Genomic DNA, 18,571 nt, shown 5'->3' with positions numbered 1-18,571 from the left:
GGCCTAAGCAACCTTGGAATTTTACACAGCATTACAAAGAACAACAATTGCATCACGGATAATTACTATGATTATTAAACCATACTGTATACAAAAAAATATGACTCCAACTTCCAAAACTGGATAAGTATTTATTGATAAGTGAATTACATTTCTCTTTTATACACATTTCATAAATGATACAGGAGTTTACATTTTTATTTTTATAGTCTTTCAATATCACAGCATCTGATGCCACTGATAAAAAACATGAAATGAAGGAAATGCATTAACGTGAAAACAATGAGTTCCTGCTTAACTCATACTGATATATTTCAATTTTATCTTTATTTTAAGTGCATGTAGTAAAAATGTAAAATGACACACTCCTCTACAACTTAATTCATGTGCTATGGAAAAATTTTCGGCTTATGAAGAGGTATTTAAAAGATATAAATGGGGAGAGAGAGAGAGAGAGATTGAGAGAGAGATAGAGTGATTAAAAAATGAAAACGAGGTGCATGGCTGGACATTGGCTGCCTATCTATCTTTCAGGGCAGTCTCAGAGTACATGGAAGGAATTAAAACGGCACAAAATCCTCAACAAAACCTGTAAAATCTGTAATCTTTGCAGCTTTTTTTTTTTCCTCGGTCATTTGTATATAATTTCCCCATGTAAACATTACATTCATGCAACACCCGCTTTAGAATAAGTTCCATATATTACATATACTCTTGTAAAAAATAAAAGGCAAAGCAAATAAAAAGGCAAACCCTTCTAGTGTACATGAACAAAAAAAAGTCAAAATGCTCAATGATGATAACGACTGAGGCATTGAACAGTGAATGATTTTGGTATCAGCTTTGCAGGTCATTTCAGAAAGTGTTTTTTAGACACCGTCCCTGCCCCCGATTTCCTCTGTGCGTGCAACAGCATACAAGGATTTATGATTATTGACAGTTTGAGGACAAGAGGCCAAAGGGCCACAGGAGGGGATTGATTTGCTCATATTGATTAAGACCAATATGGATGGGAATTACTCAGACGCTTTCATGGAGTTGTACAAAAAAAAACAAAAAAAAAAACAGTTACGCTGACAATCATCCTGTCCGTATCGACGTAGCTGAACATCGACGATACCTTCTTACTGACAGCATTTCTAAACTTTGCCTAATGACAGCTGAGAGCAGCAAAACCTGTTCCTCATGAAATACAGAAGCAGTTATTGAGCCTCCTGTGACAGCTTCAGCTTGATCATCATACACAAATCCACTGCAGTCTCTTATACACCGATACAAATTCAAAGATCCACGCTAGCCGTCTCCACAACTCGATTTCAGCTTACTTATTCAGATCTGGCCTTTCTAGGATTGATATGATTGTGCTTTACCTTCCAAATAAATGTCAAATTTTGTGAGACACATTCCTTTGGATCACGGTGAGATATTTCCAGGCTTGCAGTCATGCACAGTGTATGACATTTTTCTGATTAAATAAGTAAGCCATGTATTACATCAAACAGCGCCGCTCTGCACCAGGTCTCTGAAACATGACAGTCTCGTAGCTCACTTTGCCATGTCGAGCCACTGGACTTTAGTGCTGTGTCTGCCTGGAGCCCTGGTCTGATGGTAAACTGCATGAGGAGAAGGTAATATTTAAGAGAAAAATAAAAAATTTGGAGCAAACATGCAGAGATAAGCTTTGAAATATTACTCCGAGAGAGAGATGGCAAGGCTGTTAGATATCTAAAAGCTGTTCCTACTCAACTTGAACAGAGCACCATGTCCAGAAGAAATGCCTTAATGTCTCGTTGTAAAACTATTTAAAAAAAAAAATAAATAAAAAAAAATGTGCGTATTCAAGCGGCCCCAAATTCCATCCACAGATTTTACTATTTCATTCTGATTTAACTATTTCCGAATAGGTCTGCTCTAATGCCTGTCCCCTAAAGACACCATGATCTAGATGAAAGGATGCAAAAGTCACGCGCTACAGCATGCCATAAAATAGTGCGAGAAACCAGCTTAATCTAGGATCTAATATATTACATGGTCTCTTCACACTTCAGTATATTCTTGGCATACAGAAGAGCTGTGCAGCTGTACAGCTAAGATTTTGTCACTTTTTTATTTTTTGACACACAATCGTATGATACAGTAAACAGCCCAGGAAAATATCTTGAAGGATGTGTCTGGCTCGTAGAGGGGCTGAGGCTGAGAGACCAGAACATGGCTGCACAGGGGAATAGGAGCGCCCTGATCAGCATGCTGCACGGGGAGCTGTGAGGCACTGTGGGTAACAGTTTTCTGGCACAGAAAAGAAGAGGAAACCTTCTGAATCTGTCACTTCTGTAATCCTCTGTTAATCTCCACAGGTTTCAAAGGATAAGCTGCATATGTGGACTCATTCACTGTCACTGTTCATAGGCTGCATTTCTATTGAACCATTATGTGCACAGGAAGCGTGCTAATTTTGTAATTTGATATCCAGAGCTGCATGTATGAGGAAAATGGCCTGATCCGGTTGGTGTACTGAAGTGCGATGCTGACAACATGATAAGAAAAAGAAAAAGAAAAAGAAAAAAACTCCTCCACCAATATTAAAGAAACAGGTTATTTAATTTCCTCACCCATCATAACAAATATAATAATACAATATAATATAATATGGCTTTCAAAATAAAAGTGCCAAAAAATGTTTTTTTTTTTTGTTGTTGTTTTTCTTTTTTTTTTCTTTTTTTAATAATTGAACACACAGTGATGTTTAGCCGGTAGATCTCTGGTCTGCAGCTTGCAACAGGTCTGTACAGGAAATGATGCTCATCACGTGACCCCTTTTCCCTTGTACACGCTTAGCAGCAGTGTGGTTGAACTCTTGTTACGGCTCTGTCGTTTGCACAGCAGAGCGTGTCAGTCATGCTAAGAATGCAACTGGAGACACAGGGAGATGTGGCAGCAGTCCAGAGTCCCAGCCACTAAAGGACAGGAGAGGACAGAGGGGAGACAGAGGACAGCTCTGCTCCACGCAGGGACGTTGGGTCAAAAATAGAAAAGCCCAAAGGCCCAAGATCTTTCCTGTGCCAGATATAGAACTCCACTGTAAAAAATAGGTCTTTAGAGGTTTTTATTTGAAAAGTACGTTTCAGAGGTGCTGAACCACAGAGCATGTGTCCGCATGTGTTGTTTTCAGCATCGTGTCTGTACCCAGAGGTCACTTCCTGTAGGCTGCTGCTGTTCTCTCGATGATCCTGTAGCATTACCAGAGCGCACAGGTCTGCAGGCACAACCAGCAAATTTGCCCTCCAGCAAAGGGGCTTCAGGTGTCATTCTTTCTTTCTGTGGATTTCATTCCATCCCCTCCTCCTTTACATTGACTCACCATGTTGAAGCAGTTTTCAAAACCAAATTATAGAACATAAAAACAGTAGTAATTAAAACAAATGCCATTTCATTTTAGAAAGAAAAAAAACTTGAAAGTGGTGGCAGGGGAAACAAACAAACAAAAAAGGAAATGAAAGAATGGTGGGCTTAATGAGATAAAGGGAAAAGGAGAAAGAGAGTAAGGAGGGAAGGAAAGAGAAGGGAGAAGGAAAGAGGGAAGGAGGAAGGGAGGCTTTCACTTCCTCACATCAATCCTTGCTGGTGCTAATCTGCTGAATGGGGAGGTGCAACTGGAGAGGATCTCGCAGGCGCTTCAGGTCCAACTCGGCCTGAGAAAGAGGGAGATTAAGGAGGAATATAGGGTTGAGGGAGGAGTTTGGGAAGGAGAGAGTCAGGGTCATTCAGGCAGAGGAGTGTTATTTTTAAGTGAAGGGATAATTGGGTGTGGGGAGTGTGTGTGTGTGTGTGTGTGTGAGAGAGAGTGAGAAAGCACACACCTCAGCAATAGCGTTCTTCAGTTTGTTGTACTTTTCGACGTCAAAGCGTGTCCTCTTTACTCCCTTATGAAAGAATAGCAGATATTGCCTGTCTCTGGCATCAGGGTAGATGTACTCCTGTGATTGAGTGAGTGAGAGAGAGTGTGAGTGAGTGAGTGAGTGAGTGAGTGAGTGAGAAAGACAGAGAGAGTGAGAGAGTGAGAGAGAGAGAGAGAGGGAGGCTTGTAAGGGAACAGCTGTTTATTGCAGTTATAACAAAGGTGAGAACAGAAACTTGTCTCACAGATGTTGCACAAAAATAAATGTAACTCTGAACCGTTAAAAAGCGCACAGTGTTATTATAATAAACTAATCATTACAAACTTTGTCAAATGCCTGTGGTATATAAGAGGACTAACTACTTTACTACTCTGCCTGCGTGTTGTGTCACGTCACACACCACCCAGCGTGCATTCATTTCTGCAGAACATCACAGTCTTTCGGCTATGAATCCTTACAATAGCGATTTCCAAAGTGATTGAGTCATAGTTTTTTCTTGCTGAACATTCATTTGTTCTCTAATTTGGTGGGAAGCGACGATTTGTTCTTGCTGTAGAGTTTGTATCATAACTCATTTGAGAATTGTTTGTCTTATTTGTTTCAAGCTATGGATTTGTTTTAGATTGCTTTCTTTCAAGTTATTAATATGAATGACAACATTCTCATTAGATTTGTGTGTAGTTGAAGAAATAAGCTATTTAAACTTGACAGTGTAATCTGTGTAGAGAAGCACAGTAACTCCTGCCAGCTGTATGATTTAGAGCCAGCTGAGGTTAACATTATAGGTCTACACCAGAGTACGATTCGAGTAGGATACATGGTTTAGATAGGTTTTAGGTTATACTAGGTTTTTGGTGGCTTGTTGGCATTTTACCTGGCGTGTGAGCACGAAGTAAGCATACATGGCCATGGCTGTGCCATAGGTGATGAAATAGGTGACGGGCTCCATGATATCCCACGAGTACTCCCACCAGGTTAGCCGTGCCAGCACGCCAAACTGGGTGGCCATATACGCCATGCCTCCCCACAGCACCCAGGTGGTCCGACGCTCTGCTTTCCTGCTCAGCTCGTCCTTCACCTGAGACACACAGCAAAGAACTGTGAGGTGCAGGTTTACATGCCAAGTCAAGGGGAGAAAAAACTAGTAGTATGTGGTTGTTTTTAACACTGCTTTATTTCCCTTCCTTTTTTGTGACAATATTTTTGAATAGAAAGGAATAAACACATACATTCCCTGATTAAACATAAGTATTATTCTAATAGACTTATAAAGAATTATCAACCTATACAAAGCTTCATTATGCTGTAGTGATCTTTCAAAATGCTGTCTGTTTACAGCAGTCTTCACAAATCCAAGGCACCTTTTCCAGTGGGCGGAGCTGTGAGTTTAGATCCTCCAGTCGGCCAATCAGCTCTCTCTCTTTGTTCAGCTGATGGTCCTCTATGCGGAGAGTAGTGTAGAGCTGCTGCACCAGAAGCTTTACGTCGTTCAGCCGCTCTGCCTCCTCATGTGCCAACATTTCTGTCACACACACACACACATTAGCTACATGTAATATTATAAAAAAATTAAGAATGTTGAATGAATGCCCTCAACAATCACCTCTTTTGGGTGGCCGCACAAGGTGCGTGGTGTCATTAATGACCAGCTTGAAGTCATCCAGCAGCAAAAGGTCAATCCCTGTAGAGGATGCTATCCTTGCACCATCTACTTCTAGTAGAGAAAGAGGGTGAGGAAAATAATTAACTGCTTTTTTCCCCCACCTTGGCTTTGAGAAAGTAAATACATTTTCATGCACCACTGTTAATGACAAAAAAGGAACACAAAGGTTTCTAAGAGCTTTAAGCAACTGATCTTTAATCTCATATGAAAAGTTGTACTTGAACACAGTTAGCGAGTGAGCTTTACTCACTTCTGTTTCTCTTGTCTTGCAAATACTTTGCTAGGAGGAACAGAGAGTAAGAGAACTCCCTCTCATCGCTAGCCTGCAATGCTCAATCAGTGCTGACAGGCGCTAATAAAAGCAGACTACTGCCAACACTATGGGCATCGAATCAGCCGCAGGCGCACAATAACGGCTCGACGGCCAACAGTCAGCTCGATGTGCCAGAACTAAAGGGTGCTTATGAAACAGAGCGTTTTTTATTATTTAGTTGGGGCAGCGCTGACTTCAGTGATTAAAACAGTAAAGTTGTGGCTGTCATAGTCGATATATAAACATGGCCAGGACCAGAACCTAATGTATTGTGAATCCAGATTCCATAGTATACCAGTAGAACATGTGTATTAGGTGTGTCTGTGGTCATACCTGTGGAATAGATAGCGACCCGGTCGATACCCCGGTCCTCGGCTTGCAGCTGCTGGAGGAAGATGCCCACGCTGTCGCTGAGGGGCTTTAAAGTGAACTGACAGCGCTCCCTCCGAGACGGCAGCCTCACTGAGATCACCGGCAGGCTGTTCTGATACACCACCGTCACCTCTGACAAGACAAACATAAACAGTATCGTTACAGCTCTCGCTGAATGGCTGCCCAAGCAGCAGTTTTTTAGCCATTGCTGTCATTTAACGATGGACCACAAGACAGTCTGTGTCGTCTAAATGATATGGCTTCCACTTTCGTGTCAGTGGATTTGCAGCAGACACTGCTAGTGTGCTCTATCTTGCATTCTGTCTATTATCATTGTAAGTGTGGTGTCATGTGGCATACTGGGATACAAAGAGACAAACCTATGGCTAGCTGTAGAGGGCAGTGTTGCAGTACATGGAAAGTGTTGTTGAGAGAGGAGGTGTGCTGCAGGAAGAGCGACATCCGAGTGCATGCACCCTTCCTAAACACCTTTTGCAGGATGGCGAGAGAGATTTAGGATTTTTATCATGTAGCTAGAGAATGCAAAGTTCTCTATCCAAGATTTTAATTGTGTCTTTTTGCCAATTCAGTGACGGGCATTAAACTTTATTACCTTCATCAACAGATACGGCTACATTTTTTTCCTCACTGAGCAATAACTCTATAATCTGTCATGGTTGTTGCTTGATTAGAAAAAGCTTTTTGGTCTGAATAACTTTTCCGGCATTATAATTCACGGCCTTTTATTTATAAGGCATAAATAAACATGGACATCTAATTGAAAAGTTAGACTAATTATACGGAATGGTCACGTTCAGATCCTAGCCAGCTGCTCGTAGTGTGCTTGAGCTCTGCTTTGTATTACAGCTGTTGCTCTTCTGGTAGTTTCACTACTTCGACACTGCAGGCAGAGAGCTTGAGTGTGAGAGAAAAGTGAAGAACAATGACTAAATGATCATATTTATAAGGAATTATTTAGTGCCAATAAAACTCCTAAACTCATTACAAAGCGATTCTATTTCATTACATTCCAAATTATGCGCAGAAATAAATCGAGCTCCATGGAAGTCGCTGTCCCTGGGAGGCATCATCTACAGGGTCTCAGTGTGCAACATGTTTATGACTGAAGCAGTGTGTTTGCCAGCTGTCAAGTTTAAATCATTACACTTGGTTACCTCCTTAAATGCTCAGAGCAATGTGCTTTTTTCTGTGTGGAACAATTAGAGCCTGTCTTAGGCTTAATGAGGAGTCATTTTAGGAGAATGTCTTTAAGTGCAGATGTCTGAGCATATCACTGCCTCAAAGGTCTCTTCAAAGCAGAGGACCATTTAGTACGAGCATCATCAAAAATATGTGAAGGATATCACGCGAGCCTCATCGACCTACTCCCTCTTCTTCTGAATCAGTGTCATTCTTTATTTTTTAACCCTTTACTAACAAGGGCCTTTTTTCCCTCCTCACGTTCTTTGTGATTGACACCGCAAGAGGCCAATCTTTGTCTTAATATCACTGCTAGTAAAATGTAACTCTTTTAGTAAAATACTAAAATAAATAAAGCCGACTCTGCAGCACGGCTGTGCTTTCAGCGAGGTCCATCTGCTGGAATCTGGTCAGCATTTCCCTCCTTACAGTCTCCTTGCACAATATCTAGAGTGCATTCTGACTCTGACTCATCACGCCTCCAGTGTGCACTTTAAGATGTTGCATCGTTCAATGCGATCGAGTCGAATTTGTATTAGTCTTCTAAACAGAGCAGAACTACGACTACATGCCTGCTATTCGCCACGGACGGTGTTTCATGTAACTGTAGTTTCTAGTCTGCTTTGGAATCCTAAGGAGGACAGTTAGATTGAATCATTCTCTCAAGTGCAACTCTCTTATATTAAACATCGTGCTTGTATAAATTATTTAGAGGACTTTTGAATTTTATTGCTGCCTTATATAAGTGCACAGGTGAAAGTTCGCCCTGTTATTGATAAATACTGCAACACGTTTAAAGTAAATGTGTAAATATTCTCATGCATACAGTCAATGTCATCGTGCCCTGTGGGTGTAAACCTCTTTCAATCAGAACATGCCACTTCTATTCACTTCCCTGCTAATGTGATAATAGGACAACTATGTGCTCGCCAAAAAGAGGTGCAATTAAGCTCCCGAGTGGGCGAATGTTCAACTCCAGACTATTACTGTTTGTTGTTTTTAATGTAAACGGTGGTTCAAACTACTATTGAATGATTAGCTAAATTAAAAAATGCAGTAGGCACCAAAATGAAATTTTCAGTGCTTATTGTTTAGGTAAGTGGAGTGCATTTTCCTGTCTGTCACTATCGTTAGCTCGGGTTGTGGCTTAGTGGCTGGGAAATACACAGCAGTTTGATTTACACACTGTTAAAACCAACAAAGTTTGGTTCTTGCTCTGTGGTGGATGATAAATGGACAGGACTAAATGCAGGTCTAAACAGGGTTAGACGAGTCTTCTGAAAGCTCAGAACACTTGTTGGGGTGAAACTTGTAGGGACGTGTTTATAGATTAACTCCAAAAAACAATATTTATTAATTATTAACAATATTATTAACTAAAAAAAGACGTCACCAGGGTTGCCAGGTTTAAGTTCTTCCTATTCTTCCTATAGAATCAAGTGAGTTGCTAGCTATTCTGTTGATACAATTTTGTCCACTGCTTGTTTGTTTCTTATAATAATTATATTTCTATATTACAGTGTGCATACTGACTGGGCAAAATGCCCGCTCATACATACCCTTTTCTAATATTTTCTTATAACACCATGCCTCAAAATGTTTAATTCCTCTTAAACACAGTGATTTGCCAACAGCTCCAGTTTTTATTTATGCATTCATGCCAAAAAGAGTCATCTTGCTTTTTACTCTTTTTCAGTCACACTTGTCGAATGTCCGTTATTTAAATCCATAAACATGTAGAATGCAGTGTCTGAATTTATGTACACACACTCTCCTTTCATACTTGCTTGTGTTTATTCACAAGGACATGGACTGAGCAAAAGCAGCCTGAAATTGCACGCAGCCTGAGAAAAGTTTGAGCAGGCCACAGTGTTTATAAATGAATCAGAGTGTTCCGTGAGTCAAATAAGAACTGACATCCAACAGCTAAATATAAACAACACATCGTTTATAAGTGCTCCGGTTGGTGTTGACTAGTTATATGGCTCTGGTTTAGGAAGGAGGTTAGGTTATTACTGTTTGGTGTTAGAAACCCTGCTACGGACAAATCCAGATCACTCGAGTGGTCAATGCAGTAGGGGCATTAAAATATAACAGGTGTGAATAGTTATGTGTGTCAGCTGGTGGCTGGATCACAGAGAAAGATCTTAATACCAGATCTGAACAGGTTACACACACACACAAACACACACACTGTCCTCTCACCTTCTGAAGCAGCAGGTGAGCACAGCAGCCTCTGAAACTGCCATGTCGGAGTTCTCATCGAGCCCTGCAGAGACACAAACACAAGCAGCTGATTAATCAGTGAAACACACATTAAACACTTCAAGTTGGTGTAGCAGATATGCTGGTCTATCTTAAATAAGCCCAAGATGCTCATTTCATGACTATAAAGAGTGTTTTTAAGTCCTGACGGGGACCAAACATCTTCACTGATGTACTCATATTCTAATTCATAGCAATTACATAATTACATATTGGGCAATTTAATCGATTATTTAACTAATAAATCATCAATTAGGTTGTCATTAATATAATAAAACAGAAATATAGAATTGTTTACAGAAATGTGTTCATCGATCACTTCAGAGAGAATAGACCATTTGATGCAGGAAAACACACTTTAAATTAGTGTCAGTGCCGGACTGAGGATGAAAAAACAAGGATGAAGAAGAGTTAAGAGGAATGAGTGAGTGTGTGAGAGTGTGTGTGAGAGTGAGTGTGTGTGTGGGTGGGGGGTGGGGGTTAAATCTCTAGTAAGGGAATGGCTGAGTTGTGTGGTATGAGAAACTGCTCAACTTTAACCCTCATTCTTCTTTCTATTTTGGTACATGTTACCAAACAGATGGGAACTTCAGAGTAGTGGGGAAGAGCATCATGTTTTCCACTGAGCTGTTTTCCAGCTGAGCACAGACACTTGGAGATGGGGATATGAGAGAGAGAGAGAGAGAGGGAGAGAGAGAGAGAGAGAGAGAGAGAGAGAGGGAGAGAGAGAGAGAGAGAGAGAGAGAGAGAGAGAGAGAGAGAGAGAGAGGGAGAGGGGAGTGGCAATTTATACTGTCATTAATAATTCTCAAGTACACAAAAAAGCTATGAGACGTCAGAGAGCAAGATAAGACGTCAGAGTGTACAAAGTGCAATAGAATGTCAGCATGCAAAGGAACCGTTTCCTTATCTGTAACAGCGTCCATATCAGACGCTCTACAGTTTGCTCCTGTGAGACTCCTATCTTGTTTACTTCAGGCAAGCACAAATGTGAATGTAAGAGTAATGGATATGTGATTAGAAGCACTTCTCACCTTCAACCTTTGACACAAAGCCTAAGCTCTTCTTTAGATCCCCGCAGATGCTGTGGAGGCACCAGCGGAACTTGGTGTCGCAACGGTACTTGTTGGAACCGCACGTGTCGTAGCACATGTCTAGTTGGTTACAGCACTTGGTCATGACCAGGAAGGTCGTCCAGTGAGTTTTCACTCGCCACACAGACGTTTGCGTATTAAGAGCTTTTCTAACCTATTAAACAATATTGGTGTGCCTTTAATTTAGTTAACTTGCTATTTACTTTGTATTCCTTTAATTCTGCATATATCAAAAGCAAAAAAAAATGCTGTTGTAATAGGTGGGGCTGCAAAAATAGTTTTAGTAGTTGGTCGAGACCAGCTGTCTCTTCCACGCTTCCACAAAACCCAACCAACATTGAGCTGGTGGTCAAGTAATTCAATAAAACAATGCAATTCAAGTAATTCAATAAACAACTAGCTTTGTAGACTGCATCCAGTATAATCTGCATTCCATCCCAGAAACACAGAGATACGATCAGGGCTTGTTTGGCATGGTATGTTTGGTTCATTTCTTGCAGTTCGATCAAGTCAGGGTTGCATCACTTTCTGGCTGCTGGAGTCCACTTGGTCATGGACTGAGAACACCTCGCTCAGCCTGTCTCTGTTGTTCAGGAGTGTGGATTGCTGTGCTGTCATCCACACAAACAAACAGGACCAAGTGGGTAAACACACCAGGGCTTGATTTAAAAAGGGATTTGTGAATGAATGAGAAAGTATCCTAAAACAACACACAACTGATCTACAGTGATCACAGCTAAACATTTATATCACTAAAAGGTTAATTTGTTCCATTGATCAGAACCTAAAGAAGGATTTTTTTTGTTCTGTGAGGCAAACCACTGAACACCAGTGTTTCCCTTTCCTCCAAATGACCCTAGAGCTACACTGCAACTATATATGGTTCATTTTCCAAAGAGCTTAAAATAACGCTTTGTATAGCAATACTAATTTCTTAAAAAATAATCATTAGAGTTCCAGAACCGCTCCAGAAAAAGCTCTGTCAACATGCCTCACATTAATTACACCCTGCACAACAACTACAATTATATCTTCAGTGCCACTAAGGAAACTGCAACTCTACAGTGATCTTTTGTTCATTATTTTAGGTATGTTACCCTGGTATCGAATTAAACCAACGGTGCAGCTGAACGTAGCTGTTCATCAGATCCTGAGGAGAAACAAACTGCCGTTTGCAGCCGAGCTCTATGACAGACACATTTGCTTCAAGGAGACCACTAACCACCCTCTCACCCTCACACCCAACCCCACTCCACACTTTAAACAAACCAATCAAAGCACATACCAGTCTAAATATAGCTTCCATAAAGGTGACAGGATGGTTTACTGCAGCACACAGCCACCAGGCAGCTGCTTAAATTAACTGACTATCAGTCTTCTATTTAGATCCTAAAACAGGAGATGTGCCCCAGGGGCGCTCCATAACGTCCTGCCAGCATTTCTCTCTCTCTCTCTCTCTCTCACACTTAACACACCAGTTTTTCCCTGCAGTCACAGGACAGAGTGAGGAAGGGCTGCACATTCCTTTACGACGGCATTTAATTACTTCAAACATTTACTGCTCGTGTGCATTGAAATATTAATGATGTAATAATATTAAACTGCCACAGACAGAGCAGTGATTTTACAGTGTGTTCATGTTGCATAAACCAAATCAATGGACATCGTGGGACTTGATTTATAAGCAAAACCTAAAGAATTTGTCACATTCTATTAAAACCCACATTAATGCTCCATGTTGCTGATATTTAGGACTGGACTGAACTGCTGCTCAATACAAGGATAGAGGCTGTTCTAAAGGCGAACCATGAGCATATGTTAGATTAAGTTCGAAAATCTGCTCTAATCCATGTCTGGAACTTGATGTAAACAGACTACGCTACATGGCGGAACAATAGCTTATTCTTCTAAACGCAATACGACATGAGGGGGTGTGCAGGAACAGTTCTTAGTCACGGCACAAAGTGGAGATATGACATTATATTGACAGAAGCACTGTGGTTAAAGGGGAACGGTGTTATTGGTTGAATAGCTGATTTAGAGAATTCAGTTCTTGTCACGTGGTCACAGAGGTACAGCTTTTGCTTGATAATAGAACTGAAACTATCCATTTTTTTTCTAAGCTATTAGAGAATACTTTTCTCGCGTTCAGAAACAAAAATGTGAGAGAGCATCTATGACTCGTCATCAGGGAAATGAATATGTTCGTGCTACTAAAATCCATTGCACTTGACTTTATGGTACATACATAACTATCTAAACCCTGCAGATGCCCAATAGCAGGCTGTTTCAAATTCAGATCTATCAGAATTGTTATTTCAAACAATAAAATTTATTCAGACAGCAGTGATGCAGTCATATGTGTGTGTGTGTGTGTGTGTGTGTGTGTGTGTGTGTTCCCCCTGCAGGAGTTGCAGTGGCAGGCTGTTGACTGCAGATCTTGACTTAGGACTGGCATTAATTAGTGGTGAGGAGTTAACAAGCCGATCTCTCAGCAGAGAGCCATGTCAGCTATCACTCTCACACTCCCCCCAGCACACGTACACACACGGACGCACACACACACACACACCTTTCTTATCTAAAGTAGCACTTTTGTGTATCATAACAGTAATCATGCAGCCTGCTATACAATATCTCAAGGAAAGGTTGATTTCATCATGAATAAATATCATGAATCCTGAAAATGAACTAAATTGGTCTTTTGCGGTCTTGGAGCTGTCTGTGTGTGTGTGTGTGTGTGTGTGAGTAACTGATAGGGAAAAGGGCATGTACAGATATAGTTACACTGTGTTATTGTAAATTGTACTGTGTGTTGTAGTGTATGTATTGGTGAAGAGTTCTGAGCGAGATTTAAAGCTCTGTTTAGAAAAACGGCGCTCTTGCAGGTTCTGCTTGTGCACAAGCTGAAATATTAAACAGCAGAGCAGGCAACAGTACACCAACCAGCAACCAACGAGAGAGAGAGAGAGAGAGAGAGAGAGAGAGAGAGAGAGAGAGAGAGAGAGAGAGAGAGAGAGAGAGAGAGAGAGAGAGAGAGAGAGAGAGAGAGAGAGAGAGAGAGAGAGAGAGAGAGAGAGAGAGAGAGAGAGAGAGAGAGAGAGAGAGAAAAGGATGCAGGAATGAGAGAGAGACAGAGAGAGAACAGGATGCAGGAATGTGAGGGAGCAACAGAGAGGATGGTGTGTGTGTGTGTGTGTGTGTGTGTACTCTGCAGCACAGAGGTGGGAGGGAGAGTGACTGCATGAAATGCTGAGCACTGCAGCAGTGGAATCCCTTGCCTTGAGAGGGGGGTTACCCCTCACTTCTCTTTATGTTGGCATCTTCTCCTCTCTCTGCTTCTCTCTCTCTCTCTCTCTCTCTCTTTATCCTTGTCCTGCAGCTGTCTGAAAGCCGGTGTTTCCCTGTTTGCTCTGCGACAAGACCCTTTGTGCCACTTCACTGCATTTTTTTGGAAGACTCAGTATGGCACATTAGTGTATTAGATGCGAGTGTTCCCTCTTTATCTGTCAGCAACGCAATCTTCCCCCCACTATCCCAGCGTTACGACTAAATCATATGATTACAACAAGGACTAATCAGGCATAGATACCAAATCATACTGTATACTGGCAAATATAGTAGGCACTTGACTCTCTTACAATCTTCATTGTATCAGTCTTTTATTATTCATTCTTACTCTTGCTTTTATGTTATATTGAACATCGTACGTTTCCTTCTGCAGTCTGCATTTTCTATCCCTGATTTTTTTTTCACCTTTAAAGGAAAGCGCTTGTGTTCTTGATCAGAGGTTCCCAGCACTTTGACGTGGAGATGTTAAGCAGGTTAAAATTAATTCTAACAACATTGTACATTGTTATGTTGTAGTTGTCACTGACATGTTCATCACAGTCTCACACTTCGATGCTAACCCAAATCTCTAGGGCTCCACAAATCTGGTCTAAACGCTTCTCTTTAAGACATAATCACTGAGGCGTGAACTGCACTAATGTAATCTATATGCAGATCTCAGAAAACAGATTGAAGCACCTGCACAGATGTGAATCGCTCTTTCTCTGTGTAAAAATTGATATTTCTTTCATTAAAAGGTTTGGATGAAAATCAACATGTCTAGAAAACAATGAGAAATCATCCTGCATGCGTTTGTTAGCACTCATTTCAAATATATAATACTTCTATATTATTTTAAATCAGCACACGTGTGGATAAGTGCGTTTTTTTAAGTGGTTATACTCATTTGCAGAATATTTTTCTCTCTCCCACACTTGTCATTCATCGGGTGGACTGGTCCAATTAAGATATTATCTCCGCTTCGAACTCTTGCAGCATCTCATATTCTTTTAGTCCAATAAAGTTCTACATGGTGCTGGTTTTCACTGCTAATTTATAAGAGAGAGAATGAGGAGTAGGAGCTTTTATTCTCAATGTCATTCTAACGCTGAGCTACGACCTGCTATTCATCTCCTGAATGGACTCATTCATTTTTCTGACCGAGATCACTGGCATACACACTCGTCCACACCCGTGCACTCCACAAACGATCCTGCCCCGAGCCTGATGGCCATCATCATCCTAATCACCTTAAATCACTGGAGTCTGCTGTCCCTCTCTGAAATAACTCCTGCATTTTACTCAGAAAGCCATTTACAGCCAGAGATGGATTCCCCCCTTTATATGTAGGTGCTCTAAAGAGTCGAGAGCGGGTGAGTGAAATTCTCAACACCACACACACACGCACACACACACACGCACCTTTATTGACTCTGTCGGATCAATAGTCCAGGAATCCCTGGAGCTCAAGATGTGGTGCAAAATCTTTCTCAGGTGTAAAATAGAATAGAATCCTGTAGTAGAGATGCCTCCATCCACATAAGTGGGTGCGTACTGTGTATATAATATGTGTATTTCTATTAAATATGGTCAAACCCTAAGCTAGGGACAGCTGAGAGTAGATTTGTTCTGTCAAAGTAGAACAGCAAGCCTTTAGCTGTGTATTATTTATACACAGACTGGGAAACAGTTCTTAAGAAAATGAAGGATGTGACAAATTTACAGGCTGTTAGCATCCCCAATGAATTTCATAAGTGGTGTTGTGTGTGTGTGTGTGTGTGTGTGTGTGTGAGAGAGAGAGAGAGATGTGAGTGTGAGAGAGATTTTGAGTGAGTGTGTGTGTTTGTGAGAGAGAGAGAGAGAGAGAGAGAGAGAGAGAGAGATGTGAGTGAGAGAGTGAGTGTGTGTGTGTAAGAGTGAGTGTGTAAGTAAGAGTGTGTGTGTGTGTGTGTGTATATGTGTGTGTGTGTGTGAGAGAGAGAGAGAGAGAGAGAGAGATTGTGTGTGTGTGTGTGTGTGTGTGTGTGTGCGTGTGTGTGCGCAGCTGAAAGGATTTCCTTATACTCCTGTGCTTCATGACTAGTTCTGTATTTTAAAGACACAATAATGACCATACTAAAAAAATAAATAAATAAAAAAGCACAGACTGAAAGTGTATGTTTTCTGCACCAGAGTTTACTCCTGTTTATGTTAAAGTCTATCTCTCCGTCTGTCTCTTTTCTGTGAGATGCACAGAATACCAGCATTAAACATTCTGAATCCATCATGTGATGGAGTTGCTAATGGACTTGTGTGTGATAGCTGAGGGCTACACACCTTAAAAATAAATAAATAAATAAATAAATAAATAAATAAATAAATAAATAAGCAGACTAAGAATAAGCCCAGAGGGAGGGCATGACGACAGAGAAGTTCTGGTGGAAAGAAGTAATGTCTCTTGCTATGGAGATGTAATTAGAAATCTGGAGGAGAAAAAAAAACATTTGCTTAGATTTTTTATTGCCTTTTCGGTTTAGATTTTCAGACATTAAGACTGAATTATTTTTTAAATCATTTCACCGTTTTGGAGCTGAGGCTAAAGGACAGCTGGAAATTACAGCACACATTATTTTGGAAAGCTCTTTTACTCTCCAACAAAATAACGTTTAAAAAACGTCTCAATACTTTTCATCCAAAGAAAATATACTTTTAATAATAAAGTTTGCTTCAGCAGGAACTGTGTGCTGCTTTAGAGAGAAATGAGTGTTGTGGTTTTTTTTTAGTGGAAGCAGCTCTTCTGTTTCCTCTTGCCACACCGACACATCTGGAGTCTGATTGATGCTTCTCTAGTCAGCACGGATGGACCATTTTCATTTGCATATATTACTAAGTGGAAATCTTCATCATCTATGTTCTAGCCTTTCAAGCATGTTTCAATGTTCTGGGCAGATCATTCATTAGTCAGCTGCAGTTTCAGTTCTTATTATGATGTCACTGTATCATCCATAATGATAATAAAATTGAGATTCAACCACATCCAAGAATTAATATTGTTTGATAGGAGTTAACTCTCAGTACCAGTCCAAAGTCCGGATTAAAGGGTTATATCAGGAAGGGCATCTGGTGTAAAACCTGTGCCAAATCTAGTATGTGGACCACGTGATCTGCTGTGGTGACCCCCGAACAGGGAGAAGAAGAGGGTGATTACGGTAATCCAATCTTTTTTTGTTGTTTTATAAGAAGCGCTTCTCAACTACTCGACTTTCTTAATCTAGGAGATCAAAAGACTAAACAAACCCAATTAATGGGGCTTCTTTTCACCCATTGTTCAGCCTGACACCAGTAAGCTAAAGACCCTTCACATGGCCACAGCACCGCTTGCTTTATTGATTCAACCGTGACACTGATACACCCCTTAACTTGACGTAAAGGAAATGTGCAACTTTACACAACTGGAGTCTGGTTCTTCTCCTTTGCTGATGATGAAATATTGTTTGTACCGAGGACAAAAAGCCGTTGTTTGTGCCTTTATGTTAAATTTCACTCAGTAAACTGGATTTTGACTAAGACCTATTTACACTTATAGTGCTGCACCGTTTCTACACCCTGATTATGGAAATATGATTAACACAGATTCATATTATTAGATCATCAGCATACTGAACCTGAGAGCAAGATATGTCCTGCTTTTTTCTTTTTTGTGTGCGAGCAAGGTCGCCTGCGGATTGCTCGGTTTGACGCGCTGTGTTTGCGTATACAGACATATGGTGTTGAACCTCAACTTGTGTTCATTTGCGTACACACACACACAATATCTGTTTTATAGTGACCAGCAGCTGACTGATGATGCTGGACATTAATTAAAGCAATGACTGCACTTTTGTTTTCCCCTCTGCAAAAAAAAGTCTTATCACACTAAAACTGCCCTCTCCTTCCTCCTACATACTACTCCAACCACAACACCACAGGGTATGGTTTATAATCAGCTGGAGCTGTGGACAAGACGGAAATGCCGCTGAGCACTAAATCACTGTGAACACACGCTACAGATTTCTAAGAGGGATTCTAAATACTGTACTATGCTTTAACATAATACAATCTCTGGTGTTTAATTACGCAGCCTGGAAAAATGTCCTTACAGATAAAAGTTCAATTCTGAAAAGCTTTCTTTCGTCGTGTGCATTCCCAAAGCCCCATACATTCAACAAGATTATTCATCAGCAAATATACTCATGATATAAATACAGACGGGTTCAGCAGCTTTGAACCGTAACCGTGACACAATAAACACGAACCGTTTTCTCTCCGTATGGTTTGCTGAATTCACCAAGGCTTAACTGTATTGCTGTTCGTTTTATTCAGAAACTCAGCAATTGACTGGAAATAAAATCATTTTAAATTCTTCACAATGTAGATTCCTGCTTAGTAATGCATAGAGGATACAGCCTTAGAGCCTTAG

At 40.7% G+C, this 18,571-nt stretch overlaps 1 protein-coding gene across 1 annotated transcript in view; it reads right to left on the bottom strand.

The window, feature by feature from the left end:
- Positions 1-111: 111 nt before the first annotated feature.
- mcu (mitochondrial calcium uniporter) overlaps positions 112-18,571 on the bottom strand; it is a 45,246-nt gene continuing 26,786 nt past the window's right edge. Inside the window, exons 3-9 of the mRNA XM_060871824.1 lie at positions 9,650-9,713; positions 6,206-6,376; positions 5,500-5,604; positions 5,258-5,418; positions 4,771-4,974; positions 3,858-3,974; positions 112-3,689 (exon numbers count right to left, since the gene is read on the bottom strand). Of these exons, the coding sequence (XP_060727807.1) occupies positions 3,609-3,689; positions 3,858-3,974; positions 4,771-4,974; positions 5,258-5,418; positions 5,500-5,604; positions 6,206-6,376; positions 9,650-9,713 (903 nt within the window). The 3' untranslated portion in view covers positions 112-3,608. The remainder of the gene's footprint in view (positions 3,690-3,857; positions 3,975-4,770; positions 4,975-5,257; positions 5,419-5,499; positions 5,605-6,205; positions 6,377-9,649; positions 9,714-18,571) is intronic.

Source organism: Tachysurus vachellii, chromosome 6, assembly GCF_030014155.1.
Source record: "Tachysurus vachellii isolate PV-2020 chromosome 6, HZAU_Pvac_v1, whole genome shotgun sequence".
Taxonomy (NCBI): Eukaryota; Metazoa; Chordata; class Actinopteri; order Siluriformes; family Bagridae; genus Tachysurus; species Tachysurus vachellii.
Note: the sequence above shows the minus strand (reverse complement) of the source record. Positions and strands in the feature narration are given on the sequence as shown.